Here is a 22750-nt window from a genome sequence, read left to right as displayed (position 1 = left end):
CTCTCTTCCGGGTTTCATCCCCAGTCTAACGGTCAAGCAGAGAGGGCCAATCAGACGATTGGTCGCATACTACGCAGCCTTTCTTTCAGAAACCCTGCGTCTTGGGCAGAACAGCTCCCCTGGGCAGAATACGCTCACAATTCGCTTCCTTCGTCTGCTACCGGGTTATCTCCGTTTCAGAGTAGTCTGGGTTACCAGCCTCCTCTGTTCTCATCCCAGCTTGCCGAGTCCAGCGTTCCCTCCGCTCAAGCGTTTGTCCAACGTTGTGAGCGCACCTGGAGGAGGGTGAGGTCTGCACTTTGCCGTTACAGGGCACAGACGGTGAGAGCCGCCAATAAACGCAGGATTAAGAGTCCAAGGTATTGTTGCGGCCAGAGAGTGTGGCTTTCCACTCGCAACCTTCCTCTTACGACAGCTTCTCGTAAGTTGACTCCGCGGTTCATTGGTCCGTTCCGTGTCTCCCAGGTCGTCAATCCTGTCGCTGTGCGACTGCTTCTTCCGCGACATCTTCGTCGCGTCCATCCTGTCTTCCATGTCTCCTGTGTTAAGCCCTTTCTTCGCACCCCCGTTCGTCTTCCCTCCCCCCTCCCGTCCTTGTCGAGCGCACCTATTTACAAGGTACATAAGATTATGGACATGCGTTCTCGGGGACGGGGTCACCAATACCTAGTGGATTGGGAGGGTTACGGTCCTGAGGAGAGGAGTTGGGTTCCGTCTCGGGACGTGCTGGACCGTTCGCTCATCGATGATTTCCTCCGTTGCCGCCAGGATTCCTCCTCGAGTGCGCCAGGAGGCGCTCGGTGAGTGGGGGGTACTGTCATGTTTGTCATTTATTGTCATGTCTTGTCCCTGTGCTCCCCATGCTATTCGTTTCCCTCTGCTGGTCTTGTTTGGTTCTATCCTCTCTCTCCCCCTCCCTCTCTCACTCTCTCGCTCTCTCTTCTCTCTGTCGTTCCGTTCCTGCTCCCAGCTGTTCCTATTCCCCTAATCATCATTTAGTCTTCCCACACCTGTTCCCGATCCTTTCCCCTGATTAGAGTCCCTATTTATTCCTTTATGATCCGTTCCTGTCCCGTCGGTTCCTTGTATTGTATTCACCATGCCGTGATTGCGTTTCGCCCTGTCCTGTCGTGTTTTTGCCGTGATTGTGTATCACCCTGTCCTGTCGTGTTTTGTGCCTTCATCAGATGCTGCGTGTGAGCAGGTGTCTCAGTCGACTACGGCCTGCGCCTACCCGAAGCGACCTGCAGTCTGTGGCCGCTTCTCCAGTTGTTTCCCCTCTACAAGTCTAGAGGAATTCTGTTATTCCGTTTTGGACTTTAATAAACTCTGTTTCTGTTAAGTCGCTTTTGGGTCCTCTTTTACCTGCATGACAAAACTTCCATATGGGTTGGTTCAGTGGTCACTTCTACACTTCTGAAACACCCCTTGAATGAAATAAATCCATGTCCTGATCACCAACTTCTTATTAGGTAGAAATTGGCAGCAACTGCCAAAAGCAACAAGGCCTTTGGTCCGAATGACCCCAAGTCTGAGCACAGCCCATCAGGTCAACCCTGGCCTAATCAGGAACAGAAAGGCTTTGGCTGCATGCTGAACTCTCCTGCTGCACTTTGGTTAAGCACTGCTGACAGCTAGCTTCCTTTTCCTGGCCATGAGGTCACCCTGGGTGATGTGTCATTCCGGGGGACACTCCGGCTCTGGCTCTCTGGCTGGGGCGCCTATTAGAAGTGTCCAAAGGACAGACAGGGGTGTTTTGGTAAGCACTTAGGTGGAAGACAAAAACAGAGCCACCAAACACTGGTTGTTGCTCCTTTTAGAGAGGGAATCCCGTTGTTCCCCCTGTTATTCCTGAGAGAGCGGAATGTCATCACTGTGTTCACTGAACCGCAGGGAGTCGTTTACGGGGACTTCCTTGACTGATGCAAACAGTGGTGACATTACTTGTTTAAGGGGGATCTGGTGATCGGGCCATATTAATAAATCATCTCCGAGCAGGAGAGCTGAACTATGAGAAGGTCCCCCCTTGTCCATGATGCCTACGCTGAGTCTTTATGAATATGGGCCCAAGGCCTCTTTCCCAGTTGTGATGTAACTTAAACATTATGATGATCATGCCAGATACTTCGTTATTTACGAGGGAACTTTTTAAAAAGTGTTTCCCAAACAAGCGCGTAGAGAGAGAACGTTCGTGATGCTAAGTTCATTGTTAGAACATGTGTTGATACTGATAGGATCGAAAGAAAAGCAAGGGCCGAAGATGTAACGTGCATTTCCCAAAACACCACACAGGGAGAAGGTATCGACGTGCGTCGTTGGGACATACAGTATGTGTCGATACTTAAAGGATCGAAAGTGAGTGCTGCTCTTGTAAAATCTTTCTCCATTGAAATCGTAACATTGTAATTGTTTCACAATAGGCCCACTGACGACGGATCAGCTCCTATAGAGATATTACCACCTACTGCTGCAAATATTGAGGCGACTTATTTTAATACTTTCCCTATAATAGTACACTAAATCAATATTTGGCACATCATTGCGCACGTTAGGCTACACATTCGGAAATATATTGAGGCAACAACTTTGACAGTAGCCAAATAACAAAATCAAACTACATTCAAAGAGCATGAAATTGTATTTCAATTTTATTGAAATATACTGTATACACCTATAGCCTATACTGTAGGTAGGCTATTTATCTTGTAAATGCAATCAACTTGTTTTTCATTTTAAGCATATTTATAGCATTCGCTTGTTTGTAACAATTGCAAAGACATTGGCAACTGTGTATTTAAAATGAACTTAGTTGTGAAGTTATCGGCGGTCACAGAGATGAATAAACACTGTGATTCTGTGTTTAGCAGATAACTTTTGTGTAAAAAGTTATGCAAAAAAAACATTTAACGACGGCACTTAGCTATTCTACGAGTGGTTTGAGGCAGGCGTTAGATTGTGAGAGTTTTCAAGTGGGTTAGTTTTCAAGTGCAACAAAACATTGTTAAAAACAATGTTTTTTTGGAAACAGCTCAGCGATTTAATAATGCTCCTACGAAGGTTCTAAAGATGAACTTCGCCTTAAAATGCTATTGGGAAACCGGACACTGGTTGATTGTCTTGGCTGTAGACAGTGTCTGTATGTCACACACTCCAATCCTTTACCAGTATAATTTAACTAATGTAACCACTTGTGAAATCATTTGAGAGTGCAAAGGGCACAGTCAAAAGGACACCAGACTGTATTAAACACACAAGCAGAACTCGAAATATTTAGTTACAATCCCATAGTTTCTCTGTCAACATATTTGTTTCTCTCTCTTAACAGCAACAATATTATAAAATAGAATGTAGTGATAAATAAACCATTATAATTTTACATATCTATGGGAGATCCCTATAAATACAATAGACATGCATGAATCAGTGAAGGGGTTTGTGTTCCTCGGTAAAAAATCTAACTGAAGCCATGTGAAGAATACAGTGGAAGTCCACAGGCTCTAGGACCTAAGCGTTCAGAGTCTTTGATGGTCTTATTTTGTCCGTTACGTTCATGCATGTAATCGTTGATTGTTTCTATTGTGACAGCGCAATTTACCATCTGTGGTGTCCCATGGGGTTGACACTGTCATTGGCTCTATCCCCACAGACTTAGAGGAATTTATGTTAATTTCCCGTTGTGAATTGTACTTTTAGAGGTCTTTCCAATTCTATTTGTGTATGTGAACGTGGTCAACAGATTTTAAATTTGGTAAACCCACAAAATAAGGGAAGTAAAAAAAATTTTTTTTTAAAGTAGCCTATAGGCCTAAACAAGGAAAACTTTTACTCCTTTTCTTAATAACAGTCTTTACTCCATTTCTGGGTGCTTATAGCCCATAAGAGTCTATTGGTACTATTTATTCTCGCTTGAAGACTTGTCGAAATACTGTCTGTGTTCCATAACACAGGTTGACCTCACCAGCGCAAATCTCCTCTGACAACTGTCAACCTTTTCAGCCTTGAGGTTTCCTGGGCTCCTACCTCCCATGCGCGCCTCTCAGGCTATTTTTTCCCGCTTTTGTGCAGAGAAAGACGCGGGTGCAGCGGCGGGGAAACTATTGTCTGCAAACACTCGCCTAAAATGTACATTCATTTAGACGCTCACAAGTAGCGAGACACCATCACAGTCGAGGGTCTCTATTTGTTGGAATACTTAAAAAATGGAACTTATGGAGATGGACTGGACATGAAGTTATAGAAGGAAAATTGTATAGGCTAAAAATAGGCTATAACATTTTACTTGATCAATTATTCCGCTTACTTCTTAGTATAGATATATATATATATATGTGTGTGTGTGTGTGTGTGTGCTTTTTTTTTTTACAATCTAGTGCTGATTTTCAATTAAGGCTTGACAGAGTGATGAAGTGTTTTGTAGCCTATTGTAGTCTAGCGACGCATCTAAAGTGCACCTGCGCATCGGTCATGACCAAAACAATTTATTTTAGCAGACCAACAAAAAGTATCACACATATAGGTTATCATCTGCCATCTTACTATGACAATTGTCAACAATATTGGATAAAGTCTCAGTGGCTGCAGCTATTGAGCGCAATATCTACAGTTTATCCAGGAACTGCGCACAATCACAATAATTAAAGGAAGAACTAGCATATAGGCCTAAATACAAAAAGTAAGCACAGACTGCAGATCTGTTTAGACTGTGCGGATGGTGTGCTTGCTGTCTTCCACGGGACTGTCACAAGTTGTTACATTGGCAGCAGGCCCCTTGAGCAACAATAGGCTCCGTTGAGGTAGACCTACTGCGCATGACAGTCTGCTGGACAGTTCCAGAGAGGGAAATTTAAAAACTGTTTTTGGGAAACAAGTGCAGCACAGTGAAAATACAGTAGGCTACACGGGGCTCATCGCCAGCTCAAATTTGCTGCAGATTATTCTAAACAGGTAAGATTCTCATTTTATTTCTCAGAATTACGAGAACGACTATCAGCAAATAGTTGTAGGCCTAAGACTTTGAGTGAGGGGATAATTTCAATTGGAGGACAATTGATATGTCAGTAAGGGTGGGAAACGCGGCGATATTTTGGGATTGCACATCAAGTATAAATTTTTTAAACAGTCGTTAATAAATAGCCTTGTGAACTGAAATGAAATAAAAAGCCATTATTTGCTAAATCAATCAATTGATTTACACCATCATTTTTACACCAAAAAGGTGTTGTTTTCTATGTTAATATTAAATTGTTATGTTTTTGCCATAAGAGGTGATATGATTGTCATTAGTTTATAACAGTAGGTCCCATCATTAACTGGTCATAATCTGATTCAGATTGTTTTCTATATACATTCATTGTAGCTTGTATGATTAAATAAATACTAGAAAATGCTAATATTTTATTTATCTAAATGCCAGTATAATAACATATATAATGAGTTGCTAAAACAAGGAAACAAAGGAATTCAAATTGTTGTTTCAGTTTTGAAAACAGAAATAGACCCAGGCCTAAATTCAATGAAAGCACTGTAGCCTAGATGTCTTACGCAGTTGCACTTTTTCCCTTGTTGCAGCATTATCAAACATCCCGGGAAATGATAGAAAGTAGAATTACGACCAGCATGTCAGGAATTCTCGAAAATTCAGGTCATCATCCCTCTCCACAAGACTACAGGTAAGACTGGATTTATAACATTCAGTTACTTTAAAGACAGCCTTTGAATGATTTTAACCAGACTAAATCCTAACCACCGATATAAGGTTTTTGATACATCTTGTATTTTGTAAAGTTGGCAACGCTTGAACACTGAAAATATGGTTCAAAATGTTCAGGCATAAGGATAATTCCAAGATGTATTTTCCAAAATATCCCTATATGTTTCATCTAAATGTAGATGGACAGCTCTTTCAGTGAAGGGAGGGGGCTTATGAAAAAGTGGAAAGAAAAAACAACAACCTTAGAATGAACGATTTTCAGTCTGAATGGATCTGTCAGAAAGCATCAGCTCTGTTAACACTCCCGCTGTCTGCACACGGAGAGACTGAGCCTCTTGGCCCGCCGGCTCCGAGGGGGAGATGGGGCTCTCCGGGTGACTACTGCAGAGAAGTGGCTCCCAATTAGGAGGAGGAGGCGGAGGGAATAAGAGGGGGAGCGGGGTGAGCTGCAGTGTTGAACGTGTGCGACTGGTGCTAGATGGGGGACACCATAGCCCAACATGCCTTGCCTCGCTGAACATCCACTTTGTCGTGGGTTAAGTGTGTGGGAGGGAGGAGGGGTCTAGAGATGTTTGTGAGATTTTCAGACAAGCGTTAAGAATGGGACCTCCTTGCACAGTTCTCATTCGTTTAACACGTTAAGAATGGGACCTCCTTGCACAGTTCTCATTCGTTTAACACGTTAAGAATGGGACCTCCTTGCACAGTTCTCATTCGTTTAACACGTTAAGAATGGGACCTCCTTGCACAGTTCTCATTCGTTTAACACGTTAAGAATGGGACCTCCTTGCACAGTTCTCATTCGTTTAACACGTTAAGAATGGGACCTCCTTGCACAGTTCTCATTCGTTTAACACGTTAAGAATGGGACCTCCTTGCACAGTTCTCATTCGTTTAACACGTTAAGAATGGGACCTCCTTGCACAGTTCTCATTCGTTTAACACGTTAAGAATGGGACCTCCTTGCACAGTTCTCATTCGTTTAACACGTTAAGAATGGGACCTCCTTGCACAGTTCTCATTCGTTTAACACGTTAAGAATGGGACCTCCTTGCACAGTTCTCATTCGTTTAACACGTTAAGAATGGGACCTCCTTGCACAGTTCTCATTCGTTTAACACGTTAAGAATGGGACCTCCTTGCACAGTTCTCATTCGTTTAACACGTTAAGAATGGGACCTCCTTGCACAGTTCTCATTCGTTTAACACGTTAAGTATGAGTCATAGGCGAGGACTGTTTCCAATCGAGTTGAAATACTTTGTTCAAATCCCACTAATCGTTAAAGGGATGTTCATGTTTTACTCAAAACACAACCTAACATGATTTTTGTACCTCTTTCATTTGGAAGAAAAAGGTCCAAAACACCTTACAAATCATGTCTGCATTTGATGCATCTCAATGTCATGTCTGCATTTGATGCATCTCAATAACAACATTCAAAAGTAGATTGAACCACCATAAACGTCAGACGTCCTTGAGAGAGGGATACTTGTGTAATATGAGTTGGCTTGGTGTGCTTGTAAGGTGCTTTAGACCTGACTTTATTTCAGAAAGAATTACATTCCTATGTAAATTAAACAAAATACATTTCCCAATAACTGTATTGGGGATCCAACTACAGCCAAGGTAAGTGGAAAAATTCTGTGAAGTTGCATTGAGTTGAAAGAATAAAAAAAGCTTCTTAAATGTATAACCAGTCTTAAATGTATAACCAGTCTTAAATGTATAACCACTCTTAAATGTATAACCACTCTTAAATGTATAACCACTCTTTAATGTATAACCACTCTTAAATGTATAACCACTCTTTAATGTATAACCACTCTTAAATGTATAACCACTCTTAAATGTATAACCACTCTTTAATGTATAACCACTCTTAAATGTATAACCACTCTTAAATGTATAACCACTCTTAAATGTATAACCACTCTTAAATGTATAACCAGTCTTAAATGTATAACCACTCTTAAATGTATAACCACTCTTTAATGTATAACCACTCTTAAATGTATAACCACTCTTTAATGTATAACCACTCTTAAATGTATAACCACTCTTAAATGTATAACCACTCTTAAATGTATAACCACTCTTAAATGTATAACCACTCTTTAATGTATAACCACTCTTAAATGTATAACCACTCTTAAATGTATAACCACTTAAATGTATAACCAGTCTTAAATGTATAACCACTCTTAAATGTATAACCACTCTTTAATGTATAACCACTCTTAAATGTATAACCACTCTTAAATGTATAACCACTCTTAAATGTATAACCACTCTTAAATGTATAACCACTCTTAAATGTATAACCACTCTTTAATGTATAACCACTCTTAAATGTATAACCACTCTTTAATGTATAACCACTCTTAAATGTATAACCACTCTTAAATGTATAACCACTCTTTAATGTATAACCACTCTTAAATGTATAACCACTCTTAAATGTATAACCACTCTTAAATGTATAACCACTCTTAAATGTATAACCACTCTTAAATGTATAACCACTCTTAAATGTATAACCAGTCTTAAATGTATAACCACTCTTAAATGTATAACCAGTCTTAAATGTATAACCACTCTTTAATGTATAACCACTCTTAAATGTATAGACAAACAGAGCTATTGAGGAAAGGACTGATCATCCAAGATATCCAAATTATATTTTCAAGCATCTTTGAGGCTTTACAGTGTTTGTTTACATTTACGATGTTTACAAACAGAGTAAAACAAGCTTATATTTTGTATTCTGATGGGGTACAACAACTGAACTAAACTCATGAGGCATTTTTCTAAGTTATATTCTTCAAGAAACAATTGTTATTGTTATTAATTTGTTGAGAGAGAGAGAGAGAGAGAGAGAGAGAGAGAGAGAGAGAGAGAGAGAGAGAGAGAGAGAGAGAGAGAGAGAGAGAGAGAGAGAGAGAGAGAGAGAATGTATGTGGCGGATGTACATGTGTCTTTGGGGGGGGGGTAGAGGAAGCTCATACTTCAAAGCTCAAGATGAAATAGGTGTTGTCTGTGGTGTAAAGTTTCACAGGAGCTTGTCACTCTGCTTTGAAAGAGACGGTTATTCACAAGCCTTTACTGGCACACGCAGTCAAGGTGTCCAAAGCCCTGGTGAAATGATGTCATTTATTCAGGTGACAGGTTGAGTGAGCAGTGTGGCCTGACCTCCAACCCCTCACCCCCACCTTCCCCCAGGGCCTTGTCTACTGCCCTTCTGGAGGGAGGGGGGCATGGAGGGGAGAGGCTGGAAAGGGACAGGGAAGCAGATGGCATCCTACTTGTCTCTTGTGTGAGAGCTGTCATTCCAACAGATTAATGCAGGGACTGTTTTTTTTTTTAAACGGCAAAGACAATCAAGGAAGGGTCTGGGGGGGAACAATAGAGCCACGTGCCACTGGGCAGAATTGTCGTTTGGGACACAATCACTTTTCAATAGACAAGGCCAACTGTTACAGAGCAACATGTGCCGTTCTCCCATGTTTTCAAATGATCTCATGCGCTGTGTACGTATGATTCAGCCAATGGTTAGAGGGAGACTGTGGTCACCTGACATAGGGGTGATTTTGCTTGCAGTTGGGGTTGGGTTAGGGTCCTACGGTGTCCAGACCCACAAAGAAACTGAATAGTGAGTGTTGTCATAGTGACCCCAATTACTGAACTCTTCTACAGTAAGTGTGTGCAAAGACGACTGGAGAGGATTCAAGAGGATTCATCTCTTTTCTTCCCGCAGAGCCCTACTTTCTTTTAAAGAAATAATGATAAAAAGCTGAGAGGCAGGCCCATGCCCCGATTAAGCAAAAATGATACAGTAAATCCTAATTCATGTCAATGTACGCTGGTAAGGAAATTAATTTTAGACAAGGTTGTGGTTGTGTAGTTAATCTAGTGGGGTTTTTTTGTACAGTATTTCCCAAAACTGGGGAAGTAAACATTAAAATGTCTAATGTTGATGAGGAAGTTCACAAGCAAATTTGAAGAGGGATTAATAATGTTGAGAATCTTGGCTAGTGTCCATAATGTTACTATTGCAGTAATGACCTAATTAAATAGCACTCTATAATCTACTTGTGGTAAATCCCAGATAAAACGATACTCCTGAATAATGACTTGTTCTCACTTCTCCGCCTCCAGTATTGAATGTATTACTTTACAATAACTCGCTGTTCAGTCAGTGTATTTTATATTTGCCCTAGATATAACCAGACCTGGGTTCGAATACTATTTCTAAAATGTTACTTTCTCATTTGTTTAAGAGTTTGCACTTTTGGGACTTTTGGTATTGGTTCCATCGCAACAATGCTTTCAACTAGTATTTGAACCCAGGTCTGGATATAATGAACAGTTGTAATCTAGGCTGTGTATCTGAGTGGTTGTGTTGCTTGTGTCCCGCCTCTGCAGACTTCTGACCACAGACCCCTCCCAGCTCCGAGAGGAGGATCTCCCCGGGGACCTGCAGTCTTTGTCGTGGCTCACCTCTGTAGACGTTCCCCGGCTTCAGCAGATGGCCGATGGTCGCAGTGGTGGCGAAGGAGACTTCAACGGGCCTTCCCAGGGGCTGGGGGCCAGCCTGCTGGAGCAGCAGACAGGTTTATTTTCATATTTTTTTTTTTTCACTTTTATTTAACCAGGTAGGCCCGTTGAGAACAAGTTCTCATTTACAACTGCAACCTGGCCAAGATAAAGCAAAGCAGTGCGACACAAACAACACAGAGTTACACATGGGATAAACAAACATACGGTCAATAACACAATAGAAAAATCTTTATACAGTGTGTGCAAATGTAGTAAGATTAGGGAGGTAAGGCAATAAATAGGCCACAGTGGCAAAGTAATTAAAATGTATCAATTAACACTGGAGTGATAGATGTGCAGAATATGAATGTGCAAGTAGAGATACTGGGGTGCAAAGGAGCAAAAAGAAAATAACAATACGGGGATGAGGTAGTTGGGTGGGCTATTTACAGATGGGCTGTGTACAGGTGCAATGATCGGTAAGCTGGTCTGATAGCTGATGCTTAAAGTTAGTGAGGGAGAAATAAGGCTCCAGCTTCAGTGATTTTTGCAATTTGTTCCAGTCATTGGCAGCAGAGAACTGGAAGGAAAGGCGACCAAAAGAGGAGCTTTGGGGATGACCAGCGAAATTTACCTGCTGGAGCGTGTCCTACGGGTGGGTTCTGCTATGGTGACCAGTGAGCTGAGATAAGGCGGGGATTTACCTAGCAAAGACTTATAGATGACCTGGAGCCATTGGGTTTAGCGAATATGAAGCGAGGGTCAGCCAACGAGAGCATACAGGTCACAGTGGTGGGTGGTATATGGGGCTTTGGTGACAAAACGGATGGCACTGTGATAGACTATATCCAATTTGCTGAGTAGCGTGTTGGAGGCTATTTTGTAAATGACGTCGTTGAAGTCAAGGATTGGTAGGATAGTCAGTTGTACAAGAGTATGTTTGGCAGCATGATTGAAGGATGCTTTGTTGCGAAATAGGAAGCCGATTCTAGATTTAATTTTGGATTGGATATGCTTAATGTGAGTCTGGAAGGAGAGTTTACAGTCTAACCAGACACCTAGGTATTTGTAGCTGTTCACATATTCTAAGTCAGAACTGTCCTGAGTAGTGATGCTAGACGGGCGGGCGGGTGCAGCGAACGGTTGAGGAGCATGCATTCAGTTTTGCTTGCATTTAAGAGCAGTTGGAGGCCACGGAAGGAGCATTGTATGGCGTTGAAGCTCATCTGTAGGTTTGTTGACACAGTGTCCAAAGTGCCAGAAGAATACAGAATGGTGTCGTCTGCGTAGAGGTGGATCAGAGAATCACCAGCAGCGAGAGCGACATCATTGATGTAAACATAGAGAAGAGTCGGCCTGAGAATTGAACCCTGTGGCACCCCCATAGAGACTGCCAGAGGACCGGACAACAGGTCCTCCGATTAGACACACTGAACTCTATCTGAGAAATAGTTGGTGAACCAGGCGAGGCAGTCATTTGAGAAACCAAGGCTGTTGAGTCTGCCGATAAGAATGAGGTGATTGACAGAGTCGAAAGCCTTGGCCAGGTCGATGAAGACGGCTGCACAGTACTGTCTAATATCGATGGCATTTTAATATCGTTTAGGACCTTGAGCGTGGCTGAGGTGCACCCATGACCAGCTCGGAAACCAGATTGCATAGCAGAGAAGGTACGGTCGGATTCTAAATGTTTGGTGATCTGTTTGTTAACTTGGCTTTTGAAGACTTTAGAAAGGCAGGGTAGGATAGATATAGGTCTGTAACTGTTTGGGTTTAGAGTTTCTCCCCCTTTGAAGAGAGGGATGACCGTGGCAGCTTTCTTTAGGGATCTCAGACGATATGAAAGAGAGGTTGAACAGGCTAGTAATAGGGGTTGCAACAATTGCAACAACATGGTTATTTAAGATGGAAAGCACTTTTAAAGAATAACCAGGCATCCTCTACTGACGGAATGAGGTCAATATCCTTCCAGGATACCTGGGCCAAGTTGATTAGAAAGGCCTGCTCGCTGAAGTGTTTTAGGGAGCGTTTGACAGTGATGAGGGGTGGTCGTTTGACCGCGGACCCATTACGGACGCAGACAATGAGGCAGTGATCTCTGAGATCCTGGTTGAAGACAACAGAGGTGTATTTAGAGGGCAGGTTGGTCAGGATGATATCTATGAGGGTATCCCATATCCCAGTTTAGGTCACCTAACAGTACAAACTCTGAAGATAAATGGGGGGGGAATTAATTCACATATGGTGTCCAGGGCAGAGCTGGGGGCTGAGGTGTGGTCTATAACAAGCGTCAACAGTGATATTTCTAGAAAGGTGGATTTTTAAAAGTAGGTCTGTTTGGGCATAGACCTGGATAGCATGACAGAACTCTGCAGGCTATCTCTGCAGTAGACAGAGATACAACTCCCCTTTGGCAGTTCTATCTTGGTGGAAAATGTTGTAGTTGGTGATGGAAATTTCAGAATTTTACGTGGCCTTCCTAAACCAGGATTCGGACACGGCCAGGACATCAGGGTTGGCGGAGTGTGCTAAAGCAGTGAATAAAACAAACTTAGGGAGGAGGCTTCTGATGTTAACATTCTTGAAACCAAGGCTTTTACGGTTACAGAAGTCAACAAATGATAGTGCCTGGGGAATAGGAGTGGGACTGGGGGCTACAGGGCCTGGGTTGACCTCTACAGTTACATTTACATTTAAGTCATTTAGCAGACGCTCTTATCCAGAGGAACAGAGGAGGAGTAGGAAATAGGATTAGGCTATAAGAACTGGTCGTCTAGTGCGTTGGGGACACAGAATAAAAGGAGCAGATTTCTGGGCGTGGTAGAATAGTTTCAGGGCATAATACAGACAATGGTATGGTAAGATGTGAGTACAGTGGAGGTAAACCTAGGCATTGAGTGACGATGATAGAGGTTTCATCTCTGGAGGCACTAGTTAAGCCAGATGAGGTCTCCGCATTTGTGCGGGGTAGGACAAAAGAGCTATCTGAGACATGCTGAGCAGAACTGAGGGCTCTACAGTGAAATAAAACAATAAGAACTAGCCAAGACAGCAGTAGATGAAGCATAATGACATTGAGAGAGAGGTATAAAGCAATCACAGGCATTGATCAGGAGAGCTAAGACAACAACGGGTAAATGGCGATGAATGGGCAGAGCGGGTCAGTTAGGTACATACAGGACCTGAGTTCGAGGCTGGGGCCGACAGGTAAACAAAATGAGGTACCGTGTTATTGAAACAGCCCAAGGGGCATAATAAAGGGTCCAGGCCAATTGGCAAAGGAGGTGTTGTAGCCCTAGAATTAGCTGGTATATGGGCCTAGCTCAAAGCTAGCTGGTGCTTGCTTCGGGACAGAGGTGTTAGCTAACAGTAGCCACTCGTGTGCAGCTAACTAGCTGCGATGATCCGGTATAATGATCCAGAGCGGCAGGAATCCAGTGATGTGGTAGAGAGAAGCAGTCTGATATGCTCTGGGTTGATATCATGTTGTGCAGACTGGCAGGTGTTGTCTGAACTAAGGCTGGCTGGTGACCGAGAAAAAGGTGAAGACCGCTAGCCGTGGCTAACAAAGACTAGTAGCTAGTTAGCTGGCTAGCTCCTGATGGAAGTTCCAGTTAAAAGGAATAAAAAAATAGCAGACCCGTACCACATTGGGTGAGGCGGGTTGCAGGAAAGTATATTTAGTTGGTAGATAGAAAGTGAGATTAAGATATATACGAAAAAGACTGGTTATTGACACGGGATAAGACAAAGACAAACACACACGTCCTGCTGCTATGCTATCTTGGATTCAAGGTGAGGCGCACACACACTCCACGTCGGTGGGGCAGCGCCATTTCAAATCCACACACATACGCTTTGATTGGATAGTTCAGGAGTACAGCTCGGCCCGGATGTTGAGGAGGACAAATTAGCCAAAGACATTACAGTTGGAAACAAGCTATAACTGCCAACCTGGTTAATAAGACTTACAAGACAAATCAAATCGTTAAAGTATAAGGGGGTATAGACTCGGGCCTGTGCTATATCTTGATAGGGCCATGGGCCCTATTTGAATACTTTGCAAATGCATCCTCCTTGAAGTACAATCACAGATCTGAATGGTTGGATTAGTGAAAGGAACTTATCCCATCACCTATATATCTACACAGGGCCGATGTGTGGAGATTGATTGGAGACTGACCTGGATGTTGTACTTCTTCCTTCCTCACAGCTCAGATGAACAACATAACCATGGCAGGGGGACAGGGAGCCATGATCCACCTACAGAGCAACATGCAGCACAGCCCCCTGGGAATTAATGTCATCACCACCCAAAGCGGAAGTGTACGTTTTGCTTCCCCACCAATTATTTATCAACACATTTAAAAAAAAAATCAGTGCTTATACTCTAGGACAATAAAGTATAGGAAAAACTTAATATACTAAACTTGTCCTCGGTTTACTCCACAGATGTCTCCATTCTCCATGAATGGACAGCCCTCCCCAGGGTACCAATGCCCTGCCTCTGTCTACCAACCTACACCCCAACAAGTGTTCACTCTGACCCAGACTAGCCAGCAGGTAACTACATCATCCCTGCAACTGGGCTGTGGATACAGTTTGTTAATTACAGATTAATTGTTACATACACTGAGTGTATAAAGCATTAGAAACACCTGCTTTTTGCATGACATAGACTGATCAGGTGAATCCCAGTGAAAATGATGATCCCTTATTGATGTCGCCTGTTAAATCCACTTCAATCAGTGTAAATGAAGGGAAGGAGACAGGTTAAATAATGATTTTTAAGCCTTGAGACAATTGAGACATGGATTGTGTGTGTGTGCCATACAGAGGATGAATGGGCAAGGCGAAGTGCCTTTGAACGGGGTATGGTAGAAAGTGCCAGGCGCCCCGGTTTGAGTGTGTCAAGAACTGCAACGCTGCTGGGTTCTTCACGCTCAACCGTTTCCCATGTGTATCAAGAATGGTCCAAAGGTCATCCAGACATCTTGACACAACTGTGGGAAGCATCGGAGTCAACATGGGCCAGCATCCCCGTGGAACGCTTTCAACACCTTGTAGAGTCCATGCCCCAACGAATTGAGTCTGTTCTGAGGAGGTGCAAACTCAATATTAGGAAGCTGTGACTAATATTTTGTACACAGAAAAGTTTGAGTATTTAGTGTTACTAAAATAGTTATAAGAGCTGTCCAGTGGATAACTAAGTTACAATGTAAACCTGTTAATATAGTATTGTTACTAGAGTAATTACAGTGTTATTACATGGGTATAAGAGCAACGTTCGTTAGAGATTACTCTACCAGTTTACCGCCTGCTGCTGATTAAGGGTTTGATATTTAGATGCCATTCATTCAAACAACAAGAAATATGTTTTTGAAATAAGTTGAAAATAATACACAATAAAGATTTTCTAGATTGTTCACTAATTTCTCATTGCCCTCTCTCCCTCTCAGTGTACTCCTGCTGGGCTCTATGGAAATGTCTCGTTCAACAACCAAAGCCTGTTCACACAGCCGCGCCTGGCTCCACAAAACCAGGACCTGCAGCCCAAGACTTTCCCCAAGCCCATCTACTCCTACAGGTGAGCTTCCCCCTGGGCCAAGTGGCATTATAGTATTATTGTATTGCCTGAGTCGTGTTCATTAGGGCACACAATGGAAAAAGGACAAATTCAGGTAGTCCTTTCCTGTTTCAGTCAGTTTTCTTCCCTTTGATGCCCAGTGAACACGAACCTGGTCTAATTATCAACAGTATGTGTAGCCTAATGCACTTATTGCCTCGCTACTTTGGTCCATCCTCAGCTGTTTGATCTCTATGGCTCTGAAGAACAGCAAGACAGGCAGTCTCCCAGTCAGCGAGATCTACACCTTCATGAAGGAACATTTCCCCTACTTTAAGGTATGACTCGATCGGATCCTCTCAGGCACGTGTGAAACTCATTCCACAGAGGGCTGAGTGTCTGCGGGTTTTCGCTCCTACCTTGTACTTGATTTATGAATTAAGGTCACTAATTAGTAAGGAACTCCCCACACCTGGTTGTCTAGGGTTTAATTGAAAGGAAAAAACAAAAAACTGCAGACACTAGGCACTCCATGGAATGAGATTGACACCTCAGCTCTAAGGGCTGGTTTCCCAGACTCGGATTAAGCCTAGCGATGGACTAAAAAGCATGCTCAATAAAGAATCTCCATTGAGTATGCTTTTTAGTCCAGGACTAGGCTTAATCTGGGCCTGAGAAACTGGCCTAATATTCAATAGGGATTGGGGAAGCAGATATTTTAGGTAAGCATTGTGCTAAGTCAGTCGTTTAAATGTCTCCTTCCTCTTCCTGGGTTTTCATCCGCCTGAAGACAGCACCAGATGGATGGAAGAACTCAGTCCGACACAACCTGTCGCTAAACAAGTGCTTTGAGAAGGTGGAGAACAAGACGAGTGGGTCGTCTCGTAAGGGCTGCCTCTGGGCCCTGAACCCGGTCAAGATCGACAAGATGGAGGAGGAGATGCAGAAGTGGAAGCGTAAGGACCTCCCAGCGATCCGCCGCAGCATGGCCAACCCAGGTGAGACCACAGGACCAACTGAGGCCCATTCACACATAACCTGGGTCCTGTTCACCAGGCACAAAATGAAAGAAAAGGGAAGGAAACCAGGAGGGACAACCTTTTCCATTGCATAATGTTTAAAAACGTTTTCCTTTGTGTACTAGAATGAACATAGCCCATCAATGAAGAACACTCACCACCACCAATTATGATGATTATGCCCATTCAGATTTATATGTCAGTGTGGCAAAGTGTCATGGCTACAGTTGGCTATGTTACAATTGATGACAACATTCTAATTCAAGAATAAACGAAAGAGGTTATCCATTTGTCACATTTGGTGGACTGCTATAAACAGGGCTGGATTAAGAAATCATAGTCACACCATCATTTTCGGTAAACAAATCTGCACCGAGATGCAATTGGATGCGTGGTAAATTTGATGTTAAAGAACAACAAGAACCCTTACAATAAAGCCATAATAACATCAATTTTAGCAAATGTATAAAACACAAAAACATAAATACCTTATTTACATGACTATTCAGACCCTTTGCTATGAGACTTACATTAGAATTGAGCTCATGTAACAGATGTGAAACGGCTAGCTTAGTTAGCGGTGCGCGCTAAATAGCGTTTCAATCGGTGACGGCACTTGCTCTGAGATCTTGAAGTAGTGGTTCCCCTTGCTCTGCAAGGGCTGCAGCTTTTGTGGAGTGATGGGTAACGATGCTTCGTGGGTGACTGTTGTTGATGTGTGCAGAGGGTCCCTGGTTCGCGCCCGGTTATGGGCGAGGGGACGGTCTAAAGTTATACTGTTACACGCAGGTGCATATTTTTTCCATTGATCATCCTTAAGATGTTTCTACAAATTGATTGGACTCCACCTGTGATAAATTCAATTGATTGGACTTGATTTGGAAAGGCACAAACCTGTCTATTTAAGGTCCCACAGTTGACTGTTCATGTCAGAGCAAAAACCAAGCCATGAGGTCGAAGGAATTATCCTTTGAGCTCCGAGACAGGACTGAGTCGAGGCACAGATCTGGGGAAGGGTACAAAAAAAATGTCTGCAGCATTGAAGGTCCCCAAGAACACAATGGCCTCCATCATTCTTAAACAGAAGAAGTTTGGAACCACAAGGACTCTGGCCGACTCAGCCAAACTGAGCAATTGGGTGAGAAGGGCCTTGGTCAGGGAGGTGACCAAGAACCTGATGGTCACTCTGACAGAGCTCCAGAGTTCCTCTATGGAGATGGGAGAACCTTCTAGAAGGAAGCAGCACTCCACCAATCAGGCCTTTATGGTAGATTGGCCAGACGGAAGCCACTCCTCAGTAAAAGGCACACGCTTGGAGTTGACCAAAAAGGCACCTACTGTAAAGACTCTCAGACCATGAGAAACAAGATTCTCTGGTCTGATTCTTTGGCCTGAATGCCAAGCGTTACGTCTGGAGGAAAACTGGCACCATCCCTACGGTGATGCATGGTGGTGGCAGCATCATGCTGTGGGGATGTTTTTCAGTGGCAAGGACTGGGAGACTTGTCAGGATTGAGGGAAAGATAAATGGAGCAAAGTACAGAGGTATCATAGATGAAAACTTGCTCCAGAGCGCTCAGGACCTCAGACTGGGGTGGGGGTTTACCTTCCAACAGGACAACAACCCTAAGCACACAGCCAAGACAACGTAGGAGTGGCTTCGGGACAAGTCTCTGAATGTCCTTAAGTGGCCCAGCCAGAGCCCGGACTTGAACCCGATCGAACATCTCTGGAGAGACCTGAAAATAGCTTTGCAGCAACGCTCCCCATCCAACCTGACAGAGCTTGATAGGATCTGCAGAAAATAATGGGAGAAACTCCCCAAATACAGGTGTGCCAAGCGTCATACCCAAGAAGACTCGAAGCTGTAATAGTTGCCAAAGGTGCTTTAACAGAGTACTGAGTAAAGGGTCTGAATACTTATGTAAATGTAATATTTCAGTTTTAAAAACCTGTTTTTGCTTTGTCATGATGGGGCACTATATACTGAACAAAAATATAAACACAACATGTAAAGTGTTGGTCCCATGTTTCATGAGCTGAAATAAATGATTCCATTCATTTTCTATACTCACAAAAAGCTTATTTCTCTACAATTTTGTACACAAATTTGTTTACATCCCTGTTAGTGAGCATTTCTCATTTGCCAAGATAATCCATCCACCTGACAGGTGTAGCATATCAAGAAGCTGATTAAACAGAATTATCATTACACGGGGGCATCTTGTGCTTTGGACAATAAAACATCACTCTTAAATGTGCAGTTTTGTCACAAAACACAATGCCACAGATGCCTCAAATTTTAAGGGAGCGTGCAATTGGCAACGTCGTTTAGAGAACTTGGCAGTACGACCAACCGGCTTCACAACCGCAGACCACATGTAACCACGCCAGCCCAGGACCTTCACATCCGGCTTGTTCACTTGCGGGATCGTTTGAGACCAGCCACCCGGAGAGCTGATGAAACTGAGAAGTATTTCTGCCTGTAATAAAGCCCTTTTTGTAGGGCTAGGGTTAGGGTTAGCTGGCCAAATTGTGGCCTTCCCGACTGCAGGCAACCAGTAACTTCCAAAGTAAATGAAACACTTGAGTAAATGAGGGATACAAATAATAAAATGTGGGAGTGGGAAGCATTTTCCTGGCATGGTTTAGGTCCAGTTGTAGAATCGATGCCAAGGTGCAGCTCGTGTTGGCCTTAAGACACCATGTTGGTTTTTCCTTTATTTTGACATTTTACCTGTATTGTATGTGCTTGTGCTAAAATGTAATCCACTGTTATTTTAGAGAAACTATTGATCCTCTGTGGCTAAATGATGCTCTCTGGTGCATCTTGAACATTGAGAGCGGGCTCCTGTAGTTGGATAAACAAATGCAATTATTATTTTTCTTTTGCCTCTTGTGCCCAGCCCCCGACTCACATAATTGACCAGTCACATCAATTTATTATGCAGTTCATTTTTTATTAATCAGTTACCCAATCAAGGCATGTACCCCCCTACCTCCTCTCCTTCCCCCATCTGACAACTGACAATTAGCAGAGCAGCAGCAGGGAGCAGTAGGCTGTCTACTCTCATTGAGAGCGGGCTCCTGAATCCTCCTCTGGTTGACGGTTGTAGTAAAATAATAAAATATATATATATATATGGTAAATATAATCTATACTGTATATATTTACTTTATTATTATTTATTTTTTTTTAAATAGCTGCCTCTTGGGCCCTGGTAAGCCGGCCCTTGTGATAAGCAGCATCACAGAGAAAGAATCTGCTTTGTTTTTTAAATTTTTAAGGGAGTCATCAGTCGCTGAACTGGTCTGCTCCCTCTTTCCCTGTCAGATGAGTTGGACAGGTTGATCACGGACCGGCCGGAGAGTTGCAGACGGAAGCCCATGGACCCTGGGATGACCCGTCTGCCTATCTGTCCATCTGGCCTATCCCTGCCTGTCCCGGGCCAGATGAAACCCCAGCCCATGGTCACCCTGTCTCTGCAGTGCCTGCCCATGCACCAGCACCACCAGCTCCATGCCCAGGCCAGGCTGGCTCCGGTGTCCCCCCCCCCTGCCCAAACGCCCCCGCTCCACACCGTTCCTGACCTCTCCAACAGCCTCCTCTCTATCCAGCATCCCGGCAAGCAGCCGCACGAGTTCTACAGTCTCCATGGTGAGGTCAACGCAGAGGTGGACACACTGGACACCAGCATCATGGACTTCGCCCTACAAGGTGGGCAGCTATAGTACTAGTCACAACAACATTGTATACCGTCTTAAAACTCCAGTGCAATCAAAAATGTGATTTCCTGTGATTTATATACATTTCCACACTGTGAGGTTGGAATAATATTGTGATTTTCTTCTATTATGATAATGCCCTTTTAGTGTAAGATTCGTTTGAAAAGACCACCTGAAAACCAGATGTTTTGGCCTGCCTCACATCACCAGGCAGTAAATTGGTTAATAGAACAACCTGAGTCCCAAACCTCTGCCAATAAAATTACTCTTGCCAAAAAAAACTGTTTCTTTTTCACCATTGGGCCTTTAACAATCTGCATACCAACGTGACTTTGAACGGCAGTTGGGACATTTTCTTGGCTTTCAGAAGCAGTGATGACCAGTGACGTGACACGATTACCTCCTTCCCCAGGTAACCTGTGGGAGATGAAAGACGACAGCTTTAACCTGGAGGCTTTGGGCACCTTCAGTAACTCTCCCCTGCGTTTGTCTGACTGTGACATCGGCACCATGACGGGCAGCCTCCCCCCAGTCTACAGCGGGGTCAGCATGCCCTTCTCAGACCTACAGGTGACGGGCATGTACACCTCCTACGCCGCCCTGGACACCCTCTCCTCCCAATACATGGGCACGCCAGGCAACAGCAAGCCCATCACTGCCCTGCTTTAATGAAAACATCCCCTGCACCACAAGGGGAGAGCTGCAACGAGGCATCACCAACAATACAAACACTTTTTTTATTTGTTGCTATGGCTCTACTTGTCAATCACACTCCTGGCACCAAAAAGCCCCCAACATCCTCCACTGAAAAGCCTGAATCCTCATTGCTTTTCTCTATCCCCGATGACAGAGCAACTTGTGTTGCCATACCTAAAGCCACTACTTCAGATGAGAGAAAGAAGTCTGCTCGGGTGATTTGATCAAAGTCATTGCTTTTTTTACCTGTGTGGTTTTACAATGGGAGTAACCAATGAGGAAAACTGAAATTCGGGAGGAAATTGACTAAAATATAGTGATGTCTCTGGGGGGGGGGGGCTTTGCCAAGCAAAGACCCCAGAGCTGTCCTACACTGTTCATACACAAACCTAGCAGGCAACAGGAACCTTCTCTGCCAGTTTTGTACAATGTTGAGTTCCCTGTGTTTGTAAGCCTTACCATGGCACTGTTAGTTCCCTGTTATTTAGCTATTGTGTGTATTGTGCTAGGCAGTATTACTGTGATGTTTTATTTATTAAATGGCAGCTGGAGAAGGGGAGGAATTTATCGAACACCGTTTACTGTATATTTGTGTTTTAAATCCCTGTGATCTCCACTGAAAAGCTTGTTTCTTAAACAGTATTTATCCATACATTCCAAAACCTGTCTAATAATAGCATTTGTAGACCATTTGACAAATTTCAGCATTTGAAAATATGCTAAAATATGCTAAAGTCCAAATTCATAATATTCATCGAATTATTCACAACTTTTGGGAGGATGTCAGGCTACATGTACTGTTAAATCACAATGGATAAATAAAAAGTTACTTGCTGAAAACAGATTCATTCCATTTATTTACAGATACTATACATTACTCGAATAAGGGGTAAGTACATGGCAGATATTTTACATATATTATTGACAATTTCAAATGGATATCTGGTATTTTGATGAAGGCAACAGCAGCAGAATGGCTTGGGGACCCATTATACCCTTCTCTGCCCCTGTTCACCTGCGTTTAAGCAACAATCAGCATTATATTAAAAACACATATCACAGACAGTCATATCAATGTCAATTTGTTCCAAATCATTACTATACAAATACTATGGGTGTGAATTTATCCACCTGCATTTATATAGGATTATTCACTCAGACTCCAGCATACACCATCACTGACAACAAAAAAACACAAATGAAATGACTCAGGTGTATTTGTTATTCAGTCAAAAAAACATTAATACAAAGAAAGAAATTCAAGGGCACACAAATAAACACTGGTTAATAAAAACTAAACAATATTACCTGACTTTCAAATTGTACAGGTTAGTCTTAAGGGCAATACTGACATATCCCATTTTTGGAGGGGAAAAATTAAATTTTCCTACTAGACCATTGTCACAAATGATTTCAAATTAATTTAATTAAATGTAATTTAATGTCACTGAAATTAAGTCTTTTTTGGGGTCAATATTTTATCTTATCCTTATTTA

At 43.0% G+C, this 22750-nt stretch overlaps 1 protein-coding gene across 2 annotated transcripts; it reads left to right on the top strand.

Moving 5' to 3' along the window:
* The first annotated feature begins 2153 nt into the window (after positions 1–2153).
* LOC124036042 (forkhead box protein N4-like) lies at positions 2154–22088 on the top strand. 2 transcript variants are annotated; one of them, XM_046350130.1, is made up of 10 exons: positions 2154–2355; positions 5569–5669; positions 10134–10321; positions 14461–14573; positions 14700–14810; positions 15707–15834; positions 16055–16151; positions 16604–16811; positions 20167–20550; positions 20971–22088. In XM_046350130.1, the coding sequence occupies exons 2-10, from the start codon at positions 5590–5592 to the stop codon at positions 21225–21227; spliced, it is 1566 nt and encodes a 521-aa protein (XP_046206086.1). In that variant the 5' UTR covers positions 2154–2355; positions 5569–5589; the 3' UTR covers positions 21228–22088. The 2 variants fall into 2 exon arrangements, with proteins under 2 accessions (XP_046206086.1, XP_046206085.1); XM_046350129.1 differs by lacking the exon at positions 2154–2355 and adding an exon at positions 4838–4944.
* The last annotated feature ends 662 nt before the right edge of the window (positions 22089–22750 follow it).

This window comes from Oncorhynchus gorbuscha, linkage group LG05, assembly GCF_021184085.1.
Source record: "Oncorhynchus gorbuscha isolate QuinsamMale2020 ecotype Even-year linkage group LG05, OgorEven_v1.0, whole genome shotgun sequence".
Taxonomy (NCBI): domain Eukaryota; kingdom Metazoa; phylum Chordata; class Actinopteri; order Salmoniformes; family Salmonidae; genus Oncorhynchus; species Oncorhynchus gorbuscha.
Note: the sequence above shows the minus strand (reverse complement) of the source record. Positions and strands in the feature narration are given on the sequence as shown.